General features: G+C 40.4%; 1 protein-coding gene across 4 annotated transcripts in view; it reads left to right on the top strand.

The window, feature by feature from the left end:
• Positions 1-11,117, top strand: part of CDH10 (cadherin 10) — a 164,573-nt gene extending 153,456 nt beyond the window's left edge. For all 4 annotated transcript variants that reach the window (XM_014524585.2, XM_014524584.2, XM_006033441.3 and 1 more), the window contains 2 exons: positions 2,360-2,611; positions 10,178-11,117. In XM_014524585.2, the coding sequence (XP_014380071.1) occupies positions 2,360-2,611; positions 10,178-10,671 (746 nt within the window). In that variant the 3' untranslated portion in view covers positions 10,672-11,117. The remainder of the gene's footprint in view (positions 1-2,359; positions 2,612-10,177) is intronic.
• Positions 11,118-14,394: the final 3,277 nt, after the last annotated feature.

The following is a 14,394-nucleotide window of genomic DNA, read 5'->3' as shown; positions in this document are numbered from 1 at the left end:
GCTGGGAAGGTGGTCTATGTTTTTAAGTTTCTGTAGAAAGTCTGTAGTGTCTTGTACAAAACTTGCTCTGTGGGTGACAAGCAGTTTTAGGATTGATTTAACGAAACCTGATATTTTCTCAGTTAGGGTCCCATGGTTGGATATGATAGGTCTGCCAGGGTTCCCTTGTTTGTGGATTTTAGGGAGCATGTAAAAAGTCCCTGGGTTAGGTAGTGGGGGGATCAAGGTCTGTAGTTTTTCTTGTAGACTTGATGGTATCATTTAGAGCACTCACACAAAAAACCAGGAAGCCCAGGTTCTAGGAACACCTTACACAGGAGAGGAAGTTTAAAATGACAGCTCTCTGACTTCCTGGAACAGCCTCTAACTACCATGCCACTACTTAGGCCATGTGTAGATGAAACGAGGAGCATGTGTGCATGGCACTTTAAAGTGGGTTAAATGCTTTTGCACCACTTTAATGGTATTGGTATTTGCACGTGTTGGCGGCATATTGAACAGTAATTCCAGCTGCTGTAGCAAATTCAGCAGCATAATGCATCTTAAATGACTTAAGGCACAGCAAACTAAAACTCCTCCTAGCAGATTGCCCTCCCCTCCCCACCACCAGAGAGGCAGGTAAGTTCAGGTGTGTGCACAACACGGGGGTTTCATCTACACATGCCTTTAGACATTATCCAGGACCCTATCCAAGCTTCTCCTTTTGAAGATGGCCTACTGGAGGGCAGAGAGAGATAAGTGAGTCTAGGAGGAAAAAAAATCCTACTCCTTTCCACCCACCTTAGTTAATGAATATGAAATAAAAAGTGCAGTGGTTCAGTTTCAATGGGTGAGCTGCAGGAAGAGGAGGAGTTTTAGTTTGCTGCCCTACAGCCATGGAGCAAAGCACTGGGCTCCTGAACTGCAGGAATCCAATGCAGGCAGACTGGCAGCAGCCTGGGAAGGTGGGCCCAGTGCTTCCCTTCGCAGCTGTGATTCCCCCCAGGACCACTCGAGCAGAGTGCCTGTGGGCAGGAGCCACCTGGGGGGGGCGGGGGGGGTGCCGCTGCCATGGAGGCAAACACCAGCCCCTGTCCGCAGCCCAGGGACCACTCCACCTGCTAACAGCTTGCCCTCCCCTTCCTGCCACCAGAGGGGCAGGTAAGTTTGGGTGTGTGCACAACATGGGGGTTTTAGGGGCCCTAAACTAAATTCAGGTTATGGCCCCCATTTCATCTACACATGCCCTTATACATTATCCAGGACCCTATCCAAGCTTCTCCTTTTGAAGATGACCTGGTGGAGGGCAGAGAGAGATAAGTGAGTCTAGAAGGAAAAAAAAATCCTACTCATTTCCACCCACCTTAATTAATGAATATGAAATAGAAAGTGCAGTGGTTCAGTTTCAATGGAAGAGCTGCAGGAAAACCTGAGTAGTGCCTAACCTATGGCCTTGTGGTTAGAGAACTGTGTTCTGAAATCACTCTCTAGGTGATGGGGGGCCTACAACTTGGTCTGGCACCTTCTAGGCAGATGCCCAAACTACTCACCTAGTAGAGCTAAAACATGATTTTGTTTGGTTTTCTGCATTTTCTCCCTCTTAGCGTCACCTCTTACTAGTATGGTGGCCAACTGCACATTTATTTATTTTACTATTCTTTATTACAGGTAAATAACAGTGGTAAAACATTGCACTGAACATACAAAAACATCTCATAGGTATGCTCACTTCTCTAGACTGCTTAGGAATGCAGCATTTAAATTCAAACTTTTAGATCCTTGAGACAATAACTCTTACAAGCAAATTTCAAATTTAGGTGATAAGGAATTCAGTATACTGTGCAACAGGATGTTGATGGTGTTTTACTCTAGGGAATTGCGTATCTATTTTATAGATGGCATTACTCTCGGTATTAGCAGAAGGCATTTGAATTAAGAATCTTTGAAAAGAATACGTGCATCAGACAAAAAGTGAAAGATATTTTTTCTGGCTTGCTGCAGCTTCACTCAGGAACACTAGCTGTGGTCACTGAATAATTTATGCACTGCATGTGAATAAGCATAACATCATCAGGCTTTGGGGAAGCAGTGAACAACTTCATTTTTCCCCTAGAGTTTTATGATAGCAGAATCACAGCTGCCTTTTTTGGCCATAAGGCACTATAGAAACATAAAGTGGCAAGGGAAAGCATAGATCTAAATAGAAAAATTACTTTTTCATCACGTTCAAATGGTAACAGAAAAGAAGGATCTAGTGTCAAGGAGTACCAATTTTCAAAATACTCTAGTGAAACAAAGCATCTGCTATATACAGATAGTTTAACAAGCATTTTACAGTGTTATATTAGATCCTAGCCATATATGTTTTTAACTGTTTTAGATAATACTGCCCGAATTCTGACGAGAAGGAATGGCTTTAGTCGACATGAAATAAGTACCTATTTCCTACCGGTGGTGATATCAGACAACGACTACCCAATCCAGAGCAGTACGGGCACGCTGACTATTCGAGTGTGTGCTTGTGATAGCCAAGGGAACATGCAGTCCTGTAATGCTGAAGCTTTGCTCCTTCCTGCTGGCCTCAGCACAGGTGCTCTGATTGCCATTCTCCTCTGCATCATTATACTGCTAGGTAAGAAATGAGCTAATACTTCAGAGTTAGTCTGCCTGGTGAGTTGTAAGCTATATAACTTTATATGTGTAGTGATTCTGTTTTGTGTGATATGGTTCAAATACAGTGGAAATAAAGATGAGATTATGTATACTTTTATGAACTTCAGTATTCCAAAACCCTATTTTTAGGTGAAAACCAATGGAAGTGTCAGGTTGTTAAATTATTTCAACAAAACTCAGTGTGCAGCTGTTTACAGTGAAGGTGTTCTCTTGAGACAGGTTTAGGAAGGTTGAGTTGCATAGCAAAACTCAAATCTATGAACTGGGACTTGAGTCTTCACGCTAGCTTTTACTAATAGAGAATTTATTTTCAGTCAAATAATTGATTTCTAGGACTTATACCTCTTCACGCATATGAAAACATTATCTTATACCCCTTTCTAATAGGAAATGAGATAGAAGTGGTATGAAATGGCTGAGAGAGTACTTGGTATTTTTCATCTTATATTCACCGAAGCTTCTGCCTTAATTAGGGAAATAGAATTTCTTCCTTTGTAAACTAGCATAGTTGTGTCTCTCCATCCTGTAGTTCTCCTGAGTGCGTCACAGGTACCCTACACAGTGAGCTTCATGTTTGTTTAAGCACTTGAACATGAATATTTTTTTTTTGCCTTAACTGTGTACCCGCCTCTTCTTCTGGCTTTGGGATATTCAGAGATGTAAGGGATACTGTACACTTCTCATTCCTCAGTTCCTCTTAACTACCTTGGCTTAATACAGAAGTTCTCCAGTCTGTTAGCTTGATTAACGTCTCGTTTTAAAAAACCTTCATTTTACTACATTTTTAATGCATTTTTTTCCCCTCTTTTCTCTTTCTTTTTTTCCACTTTGCTCTGACCATTTTTCTCTCTCTGGCATTGGCATGACTTTACTCAGGTTGTTTAGTATAAAGATTTGTCCCTCCTGAAAAAGGACTGTGCTTGCCACAGATGGGTATGCCAAGTGCTTTTGTGGTTTAGGGAATTCTCATATTTCTGGGAAATAAGATATCTGCAAATTATTCAGTTCCCAGTCTCAGGAAGACTGAGAAGATAGGCTCTAGATTCACCTCCTAAATAAACCTATGGTTTTGAAGTGCAAGACAAAGTGCAGGTTTTGGCTTGGTTCAGACTTCCTGGGTATACCAGCTCCCTCTTGAGGAGAACATCTGAGTTCTTGATACTAGAGAAATCTTCATTCGGTGAAAGCAGGCTGGAGATCCGGATAAACTTCCAGGAAAATATCATCATCCTGGAGCTTCTTAGAGGAGGCTGTATTCTCCTTCTCTTCATGAATCACAATGTTGCTTAGAGGCATCAATGTCCTGGCACGGGCACCTGATTGAAGAAAATATATTTAATAGGTGCTGAAAAGATGTAAGTACACGCACCCAAAAGACTCCTCTGATTTATGACAGAGCCTAAGTCAGAAAAGAACTGATAATCTGCTTATCTTCTGCCCCAACACCAAGGGCTACAGGAATAGTACTATCTCTTCTACTGAGACCTGGTGGGACCTCAATAACTTCCTGCCTGCCTGTCCAGCTTTTTAGTCCTGATATCTCACGTAGTTCCACATTTCATAACATTGAATATTCTCACTGTCCAGCCTGAACTAGAGTCCCCATTTTTTCTTTGTCTCTACAAAATCCATAAGCTTCCGATCTTATTCCAATTAGGAAACTATTCAGGTTGGGTACAAGGTATCACTAGTTGAGGTCTCTGTCAGATTGTCTTCTTTTAACTGTAAGGATGACTGCTGTTTTGGACACACTTACCTGTGTGCTTCATATAATGGCCAGGGGAATCCTTTTGGAAAGATGAACTAGCCCTCTAAGGGATACTCTGTTTACATGGCACCCCTCGGGCTTACTAGAAACAATGACCATAAACTGAAGGAGAGTAGATTTAGATTGAACATCGGGAAGAAATTGTTTACAGGGAGAGTTCCCAAAATATGAAATGGGATTCCAAGGGAGGTGGTGCTTTCCTCTACCTTGGAGGTGTTAGAAAAGGGATTAGACAAGCACCTGGCTGGGGTTACTTGACCCCAGTGCTTTTTCCTGCCCAGAGCATGGGGTTGGACTCAATGATTTAATAGGTCCCTTCTGACCCTAGAAATCTATGAAATCTAAATCTATGAAATCTAGACTCCTGTATCATGCTTTCTGATTTTGGCCTACTGGGTGAAGGATTCATGTCCTTTGTAATTCTTCTGGCCACATTCAAAGTGATTCCAGGTATAGGTCCCACTCCCTGGAATCATAGTTGTTAGGGCTGTACGAGGTTTTCGACCATGCTTTGGACCCGGAGAAGCTTTGGACACTTCGGCGTCCGAAGCAGCATGTCTGGATCAAAGCACTGGCTTCTTTAGGCTTTCTGAAACAGTTCAGAAAAGCTTCAGAACCACCTCAGAGGTTCAGCCATAGGGTAAAATGGGGAATCAATCACAAATTTTGCCTGTCAGCAGCTTGAGGTGCATTTCCCCCCCAAAACCCTGCACTTATCACCTTGAAACTTGGCAGACTTCCTTGTCTCAGCAGGTGTGACCACACCTCCAGTTTTCACCACCCTGTGGTGTAACACATACATGTGACATGAGTTTTTGCTTTCAGGAATTTGGGGTGCAGTTCCCCCTGAGCCCCTGCACTGATCTTTTTGAAACTTGGCATGCTTCATGCTCTCATCCCTGCAAGTTTCATCCAAATCAGACAAAAAACAACAAAGTTATAGATATTTCATTGTACCCTATGGCTGGGTCTCTGAGGCAGCTCTGAAGCTTCAGAGCCACTTCGGCCAGATCAAAGCAGGAACCTGGTCTGGAGCTCTCGATTGGATCACTGGCATCCGAAGCGGCCAGATCCAAAGCTGGATCGAATAGCTGCCTACTTGCACAGGCCTCATAGTTGTCTACTCAGTCCCACAGTCTTTCCTTACACAGCCATCAGCGTTATGTCCCTAGAATAGGAAGGTTCTTCACACAGTCTCCAGAATGGAGGAGCTTCTTGATCCTAATCTGCTGTAGTCCCTTGAAAAGGCATTTGTCCTTCCTTTGGCACTCTACAGACTCAAGGGGCTTCCAGGACCTTATAAAGTGGATGGTTCAGTCTCTACTGAATTTCAGTGGAGGAGGATGATGAGTCCTTGTATGAGTTTATGGAATTTTGTAACAGCCTTACCTAGCAAAATCACCCTCCCCATTATTGACCAGGATTGCATTTCAGGCACTAGTTTTTACATAAGGCTGAAAGACAGTATAATTTCCCTTCCAATGATATAAAATATTTCTGCATGCCATCTGTATGCCATCTTTCTTAATCATAGAAGCAGCTTTCAAGATGATAAGATGGGAAATTAGGAACTAAAGAGATTGGATTTGATGAGGAAGAAGTCTTAATTCTTTACTAGTTTACAGTTCTGAATATTCAGCTACCACACCTTGTTAGCCTGGTATGATTTTAGAATTTTTTTTACTAAATTTGTACCACTGACACTGAATCTTTATCAGTAACTGTGATTGCTGTCATTGAGAGAGTGCTCCTGGTTACAGGGCTCTGGCTTTCCTAGGGAAGTGCATAGTCTAATGAAGCATCTTCCTTTTGAAGAGACAACATTTTGAAACGGTGAGGATTTTCACTCTCTCAATAGCCATCCTATGCTCTTTGAAAATGTATGTAGTGCTAAACCATGAGGCAGAAGTACTACCCTTATCCTAACCAGAAAGGCATCTGCTCTGCCTTTCACATGCCACTGCCCAGAGCTGTGAAGGAAGCACTTGAGTGTCTAAAGAAGTATCTTTCATTGGCAGCCTCTTTAGCTTATCCTTTTTTGAGGCAACAGACTTACATTTCGATGGAGTGGTTAAGGCAGGCAGTCTGCACTCTGAAGTTCCACTTTACTTTTTATTTCTTCCTTTGAGAGACCACAACCAAAGTAGTTTGGATTCCTCAGACCCTAGAACCTTCACTGGGATTTTCACAGTAGGAGTAACCCACCTGTAACAGAGGACCATCGTAGGGTAGTCACAAGCCCCTGGAGGCCCCCAAAATCTCCCTTTTCCTTGTTCACCCTGGGAACAATCTTCCCTTTACTCACCCACCATGTGTTGATGTTTCTTTTGATCTGCAAGAGGAGACTTCCCCAGGGCTTCTGAGGTCTGGTCTTATTACAAGGAATACCTAGAGGTGTGGATCTCTTGCCTTAAGGGCTAATTGCATGGCTCCATACCTCCCCTACACCCCATGCCTCCCAGATTTCAAATCTCCGGTCAGGTGGGACCCTTGTCCTGGTATCTCCAGGACACTCCTGACTGTTCTTTTCCATTTTTGTTGGGGTTTTAGTCTTCCCTGCCTCCACCCCTCTACTCTGGCTGGTCCTGCAGACCAGGCCCACTGCTCTAGGCCTGGATTCTGGGCCTCAACCCAACTCTTTGCCTTGAGCCTGCACCAGCAGGGCTCAAAACAAGCACACACCCCTGAAGATATTAATGAGATCTCCAAAAACCACCCCTTAGAGTCTCAGCCCAAACCACCAGTATAAATTACAATGGAAACACTAAGTCCCTGAGCTATAACATAAGAAGAAAAATAAAGGCTCCAGGCCCTTCTGTCCCCAGTTTTCATTGTCTTGTCCCCCAGGCTGCAGAGCTGTTTTCTCCAGCCTCCTTGGGCATTCAGGATCCCTGCATGCCACAACTCTCAGGGCTGGCCCCTTCACCCCACGTGGCTCAACCCCAGGGCTTATACAGCTATGGTCTGAGTCCTCTCCCAGTAATGTGATGCCCCAGTCAGCTGACCTGCCTACAGGGCTGTCTTTCAACCCATGCTCTGCCAACTGGTTGTGCTCTAAAAATGCTGCCCTTAAAGGAGCTGCACCACTTTCTAGTAACAGGGCCAGGGTTCTCTGTTACACCAACTCATAAGAAACACTGTGATTCACCTTTACCAGTCTGAGTGGCTAGTGAAGGGCAGCTCTGCCTAGCAGGTAGCAGAAACTCTCCAAACTTTTTCCATCAGATCCACATGCAAGGCCTCATAGTGAACACCCAAAAAGTCAAACCTAGTTGTAGTTTGGAGTTTAAATGGATATTTTAGAATTTTTCAGCAGACTTTAACTAGTTTCAGACTTTACTGGAGCATATTGCATAGAATTAAGATAATCCTATCACAATTAGACCATGTCTTATTCAGCCTAGAAAAAAATGCCTCCTGCACACTAGAAAATACCTTAGAAGCATGCAGTCATGGTTATGATCCATGTATAAGCCTAGAAGAAATCCCCTGGCTCTGGAGGTAGCTGTTACCATGCTGATCAGATCCTTTCTTAATTGGTAAAAGGATCCAACAAATTTCTGCGAAGTGGTTCTGTTTTTTCCCTCAGTTTTCCCAACAATCATTCTGGTAATGTATCTTCTATGTGGAGATTACACCTGAATGCAAGGTCACTTTTTTCTTCCAAGGAAGCAAAGTTACTTATCAACATGGAGCTCAGGGCAGTTCACAATGCTTCTTAGACATCTCTAAACCATATTGCACAGTATCACTTTATCCATTCTTGTAACACCATAACAACCTTACATATTGACAAACGGGCATAAGCTTCTCTTCTTTCCGCCTCCATACATGAAGGCAGTCTTCCTCAAGATCTGGTACATCTGTCACTAGACACATTTCGCAGCCATACACCTTCCAGGACTCCAGGAAAAAAAAGTGGAGAGTCTTAGCAAGTATCTCTTTTTATATAAAAGCCACAGTCAGCTCTAAAATTATACCTTGAAAGTATGTACTAACTTTACAGCTGATTGCTATCAAACTTTAATTTTCACTTGTAGCAGGGCCTCCCCTGTTGCTGGGGGGCTCCCAGCTCCCTGAACCATATCCAGCATAAAACCCCTGAGTCCTAGAGATCATGGCAGCCCCAATTCCGAGGGTCAAGGGGTTTCGCCTAGGAGTATCTGGGGTACTGGAAACTCCTGGGGCCAGAGGATTGCTGTAGGGATGATCCCCTCACCCTGGGGCTGTGGAAACCCCCCTCAGGACTACAATATTGCTGTAATCGTCTGGCCCCAGGGGTACATGAGGTACATCCATGACTAGGAGCCCCTCAACTAGGGTGCATATGGCTCCCAGTCATGGGAGTTTGTCTCTTACTGCTGCAGGTAGAGCCTGGCATTGGACTCCTTCTGCACTGGCAATAAGACACGAAAGGTTCTTAATGTATGGCATGGCACGAAGCACTTCTGTGTGAATTGTGCATTAGATCCCATCACACCTTTACTTGTATATGTAGAGGGGACCTAAGAGTCTAGGGGAAGACTCAAGCTATAATCATATGCAATACTCTCTTCATCCCATAGTCAGGCAAACCTTTACCTTCCCACTGACTCTTTTAATTCCACAAAAGTGCTGCACAGGAGAGAGAGAGGACTGCATAACTAGTTCTTCTCAGCCCAGCTGACACGAGACAAATCAGTTTCCCAGGCCTCGGCATTGTAGCAGTGAGGTACATTTTTTTTACAAGACTTGATTGCTGCTTCTTTACTTCTTCCAGAATAGAGGGGAAGATACTTCATCCAGGTTTACACAATCTGCACCTTACAGTCTAGATTCTGGATGTCTCTTCAGCAAAAATGTTCACGTGTTCATCTTCCATCAGACATTCATACATAGTCAGAAAGACTCTACCGGTTTAATTTACCGTATTTTTGTGATAATGCTATGCAAGTACTCTCTTCCCCCAGAAGGTCCTTTTATTCTAACTGGAAAACATTAAAAGAAGTATAAGGGGGGAAAATGTTTTTCACTGTTAGTTGTCTCACTTTTACTTCACTTTTTTTTCCTCTTTCCCCCCTTCCCCAACTTTTTTTTTTTTTTTTTTAAGTGTGAGAAATCTTGGAAATACACAATTAAAAAATTAAATTTTAGAGTTTTGTTTAGAATTGCACATCCAGAACTTCTCATGTTCAAACTTTTCTAATACAAAAATGAAAATTTGTCAAGATTGATATTTTCCTGTTAGGTTTATTTAGTAGGGAGATTAACTAACTTTGTGACTTATATGACAAAAGAAGAATAAACAGTTGACAGACTAGATACTACATACTAACAACACACACAGACATGAGCTCTTCCCTCCATACAGGAAGGCAGATTGCCCCTGGAAACTGGTACATTTGTCATCAGACATATATACCAGACAGCATTCTACTTCAAAGTCATGTGGGAGAAGGGAGGTAATATCCTTAACCTTCAAAGTAGACATGACCAATGTTAGATCATACAAATTCCCTAGGCAAAGTTACACAAGATATTTTAAAAAGGCCTTTTACTGAAAGTACATATGTAGACATGCCAGTGGTTTCATACTACAGTAAGTAGTGTAAGTGTGCAAAATAATGTTTTGTCAATCATCAAAGAAGGATTTTATATGTATCAATGACTCAAAAATCAGAACGGAGACATTACAGTCAATCTGTTGTATTTGTTAAACTTGCCACTGAGAATTTGTTAAACTGAGATCTTTGGTTTATCTGTTCTATTTTTTTTAAGTTATAGTGGTGCTGTTTGCTGCTCTGAAGAGGCAGCGAAAGAAAGAGCCTCTGATCCTGTCTAAAGAAGACATCAGAGACAACATTGTGAGTTATAATGATGAAGGCGGTGGAGAGGAAGACACCCAAGCCTTTGATATTGGCACACTGAGGAATCCTGCAGCTATTGAAGATAAGAAGCTTCGACGGGATATTATCCCTGAAACATTATTTATACCACGGAGGACTCCTTCAGCCCCAGATAATACAGACGTCCGAGATTTCATTAACCAAAGGCTAAAAGAGCATGATATTGATCCCTCTGCACCACCGTATGACTCACTTGCAACATATGCCTATGAAGGAAATGATTCAATAGCTGAATCCTTGAGTTCATTAGAATCTGGTACTACTGAAGGAGACCAAAACTATGATTACCTCAGAGAATGGGGCCCTCGGTTTAATAAGCTAGCTGAAATGTATGGTGGAGGAGAAAGTGACAAAGACGCTTCTTAACCTACAATACAATATGGTTTTGGTTCATTTAAGAGGAAGTAACCTTACAGACACCTTCTCCACTCAACAATATTTAACAATCAGGAAGATTTTCCTGCCACTCAGCACAATGGTTTTCTTTTTAATATTGATTTCAATTGTTCATTAATGTCATTTATTCTTTCTAGTAGGATGTCACATGGAATATATACAGCATTTTATTTAATCACATTCCAAGAGCCAAAGCTATGGAAATTCAGTGTTGTCCATTTTAGTAAGTAAAAGATACCGTACTTTCAGAATTTTGAACAGGGTGATACCCCCTTAAGCAACCTCATGTACAAGCCGCTTCTGTTAGGTACATGTCTTACCCTTGCAAGTGCAGCTTTTAAGAAGGCAAAGAAGAAAAAAATAATATATCCTGGTTCTGTACATTAAAATTCAAACAAAATGTACATGTGGTGTTAATAAGTGTGATATGCAGCTGGTTTAAAAAAAAAGTTTGTGCAACTTCATTTCATCAAATTCTATCTGCCAATGTTTTATATTTATATTTTTGTATTTATTTTTAAGAAATAAACCAGTTTTTACAACTATATTGTTTCCTGCCTGGATGGTCTGGGAAATGAAACAATGGATCACCAGTGGAAGGAGTTGGAAACTCAAGTTTATAGAGATTTGGGGACAGTATTGTTTTATTCTATCCCTTTCATATAATATTTGTCCCTTCTTAACAAAATGTCACCAACATTTTAAGGTGCTTGTGTTCACAGGAAAAAGGAGGTGGCAGATTACGGGATTTAAGTATTTGCTTGATCTTAAGTGAATGTCTTTATTAACCAGAAATAAGAAGGGAAGCCACACCTATTGGCAAAATTTGTTCATTAGTTTTGTCCAGGAAATAGTGGCCAATGTTACATCTGACATACATAACTTAGTTCTAAATTACATGAATAGAACAGTCCTACCAAACTTCAGAATACAGTCTGGAAGATATTAGGCCCCAATTCTGCATCAGGATAGGCCCCAATTCTTCCTCAGGATATATTAGTATAAATCCCTGTGTTCATGCAGCATCCCATTAAATTCAGTGGAACCAAAAATGGCCAATATGTAAAGATTTGTTTTAAAAAACTCCTTTCTTCTTTAATAAAGCAATTGACTTAATTGATGGCAAAGCTATATAGCTCATTAGACTGTAACTCATTGGAAATAGGATATTGATCTTAAAAGGAGACATATTGACAAAACTGAAAATACCCTCTGTCTACAGAGCAGGGGCATTATCACCAACATTACAAGCATGCTTCAGCTGAATTCTTTGTGCTTTTTAGAGGGTACATGTATCCTCAGAAGCGATCATATTACAATGAGAAACACTTAAGTGATTAGAAAATAGAATAGGGGCACACAGATTATGGTGCCCTTACTGGTTTAGGTAAACAAATTCCATATAATCTAATGCAAAAAATGCAATCTGAGGTTCCTAAAATATTTTTAAGGGAAAACATTTTGTAAAATTTTAACAAATGAAGATTGTTCTGTAATGACAAGAAAGACAACATAAATTTAATTTCAAATTGCTACAAACACAAAAGTAGCCAAAAGGCTGAATTCAAAATCTGTCTTCCATCTACAGCAAAATTGACACCAACAAGTCTGTAGTTAATGACATGAATGCAATACATACACACTAGTCCATAGAGGAAATGAAGATATATAAATGAAGCATGTAGAACTTCTCGAAAACTACAGATTCTTGCTGTCTCCATGAACAGTCAGACTTATGGTTGTGTAAATCCATCTATCAGTCATATATGCAGCTCATGAGAAGGAAGCCCAGCATTTTTTGTAGTAAATAGTAAATCCCTCTTTAAACTCATCAGACATGAATTAACAAAAATCTAAACTATTTTGATATCCATGTTAAGATTTGTTTCCTCTATCCATGCATACAAATTGAAAACATGTCCCTTAATGAAAATCATGACACAGTTGTTGAATACCAAAATATACGAAGTAGAGAATTAAATAGTAATATTTGATAATAGTCATGCAACCATGCACACACAAACACATAAAAGAAAAGATTTAATATACTGCTATTGCTTGACAGGAAGCATATTAGTCATAACTCTATTGTGGAGGCTATAGAACATAGCTATTAAAAATATCTGCTTTCCACTATTGCTTAAATCTTATGATTTTTTTAAAAGAAAGTGTAAGTATCCCATCATTTGATTGATGATTCATAATAAATGTGACCTATTACTTTCATATGAAGACACCCTTGTTCAACTATGATATTATCAAGTGAAGATAATAATATCCTTTTTTTTCCCTTGATACTTCAGGTTAAGTTAAAAACATACATATTACAATCTCAACATTATAATCTTTTTGAATGGGAGTTATGCAAGTAAAATCAACTCCCAGCATAGTGAAAATAGACATCAGATCACTCAATAAGCATAGTATAGCCAAAATACATGCAGAAGAAAGTAAGAAACTAGTAACTGCCATAGCCATGTCTAATCAAACACAATCACATTTGAAAAAAAATCACGTAGCTGTGCATAGAAAACCAAACACAGTTTTGTTTATTTGGAATCTGTTGTCTCATGACAAAAATGCTCACATGATCATAAAGAAAACTAGGCCAACAAAACAAAAATACGTTCCAAATGCAATGAAGGTGGGATTACCAGATTTTGAACTTTTGTTCCCAGAGGTTGTGTCTACATGCGCATTTAAGTGTGCACATTAAACTGGTTTAGACAGGCATCTCCACGTGCAGGCATTAAAGCACATTAACGCCATGTGTAGACTGACTTCAGACTAAAGCTAGTCTCAAGTCAGTCGATACACAGTGTTAATGCACTTTAACACATCTATACATTCATTAATGTGCTTTAACTGCATTTGCAGGTATCAAATTTAGGCGTGACGAGCCTAAGTTCACCATTTTTAATGTGCACTAAGGGTGCACACTTGTAGATGCGTGCTCTTAATACACATTATCTTAAGCTAATGCACATTAAAGCAACACATGTAGACATGCCCAGAAGGCACAATTCTTGACCCCCTTTACCATGCAGCTGTGTATCATAGGAAGTAGTGGAAAAAATGATGGGTCAAAAGGAAGGTAGGTCATTAAGACAATCTTATTTTTATAGTGTGATGAACAAAATGACAACATTCACTGATCATTTCTATCTGGTAGGAGTTTTGGTAGATAAACTTCCAGATATGGAATTAAGAAAAGCCTGGAGAAGGAGATAAAAAGTAAATAAAGTACCACACAAAAAAATTAAATAAAAAGAAAAAAATGCTGCACAGTTCTATCCATATCCATAAGTTACCACTTCCAAATGTAGATACCTATATCTGGGAACTTCTCCCTTGCCATAAAGTACAAAAATTGTTCTCTATATCCCCCAGACCAGCTATCTTTTCAATTTATCCCCATCTGTACACAATCTCACCCCTTGGTCTGAAAAAAAAAATCTTTGTCTTAGGCTCCAGACTTAACCAAAAATCACTTGTCGTTGTTGCCATCACTTCTACCTATCATTTCTAATATTATCCAGGCACTAATGCTCATCTCTATTCCAACAATGATGTTAGTCTTTTTCCACAGACATCTTTCCATTTTCTCTTTTGTGCTATCATGCAAAATTCCAGTAGAATCTCTAAATCAGCTGAACTATCCTCTTTCAAATATCTTTTTAAAGCTATCATCTA

The sequence above is a fragment of the Alligator sinensis genome, unplaced genomic scaffold (assembly GCF_000455745.1).
Source record: "Alligator sinensis unplaced genomic scaffold, ASM45574v1 scaffold271_1, whole genome shotgun sequence".
In the NCBI taxonomy this organism is placed as follows: domain Eukaryota; kingdom Metazoa; phylum Chordata; order Crocodylia; family Alligatoridae; genus Alligator; species Alligator sinensis.
The sequence above is the reverse complement of the archived record's forward strand: the minus strand, read 5'-3'. Positions and strand labels throughout refer to the sequence as shown.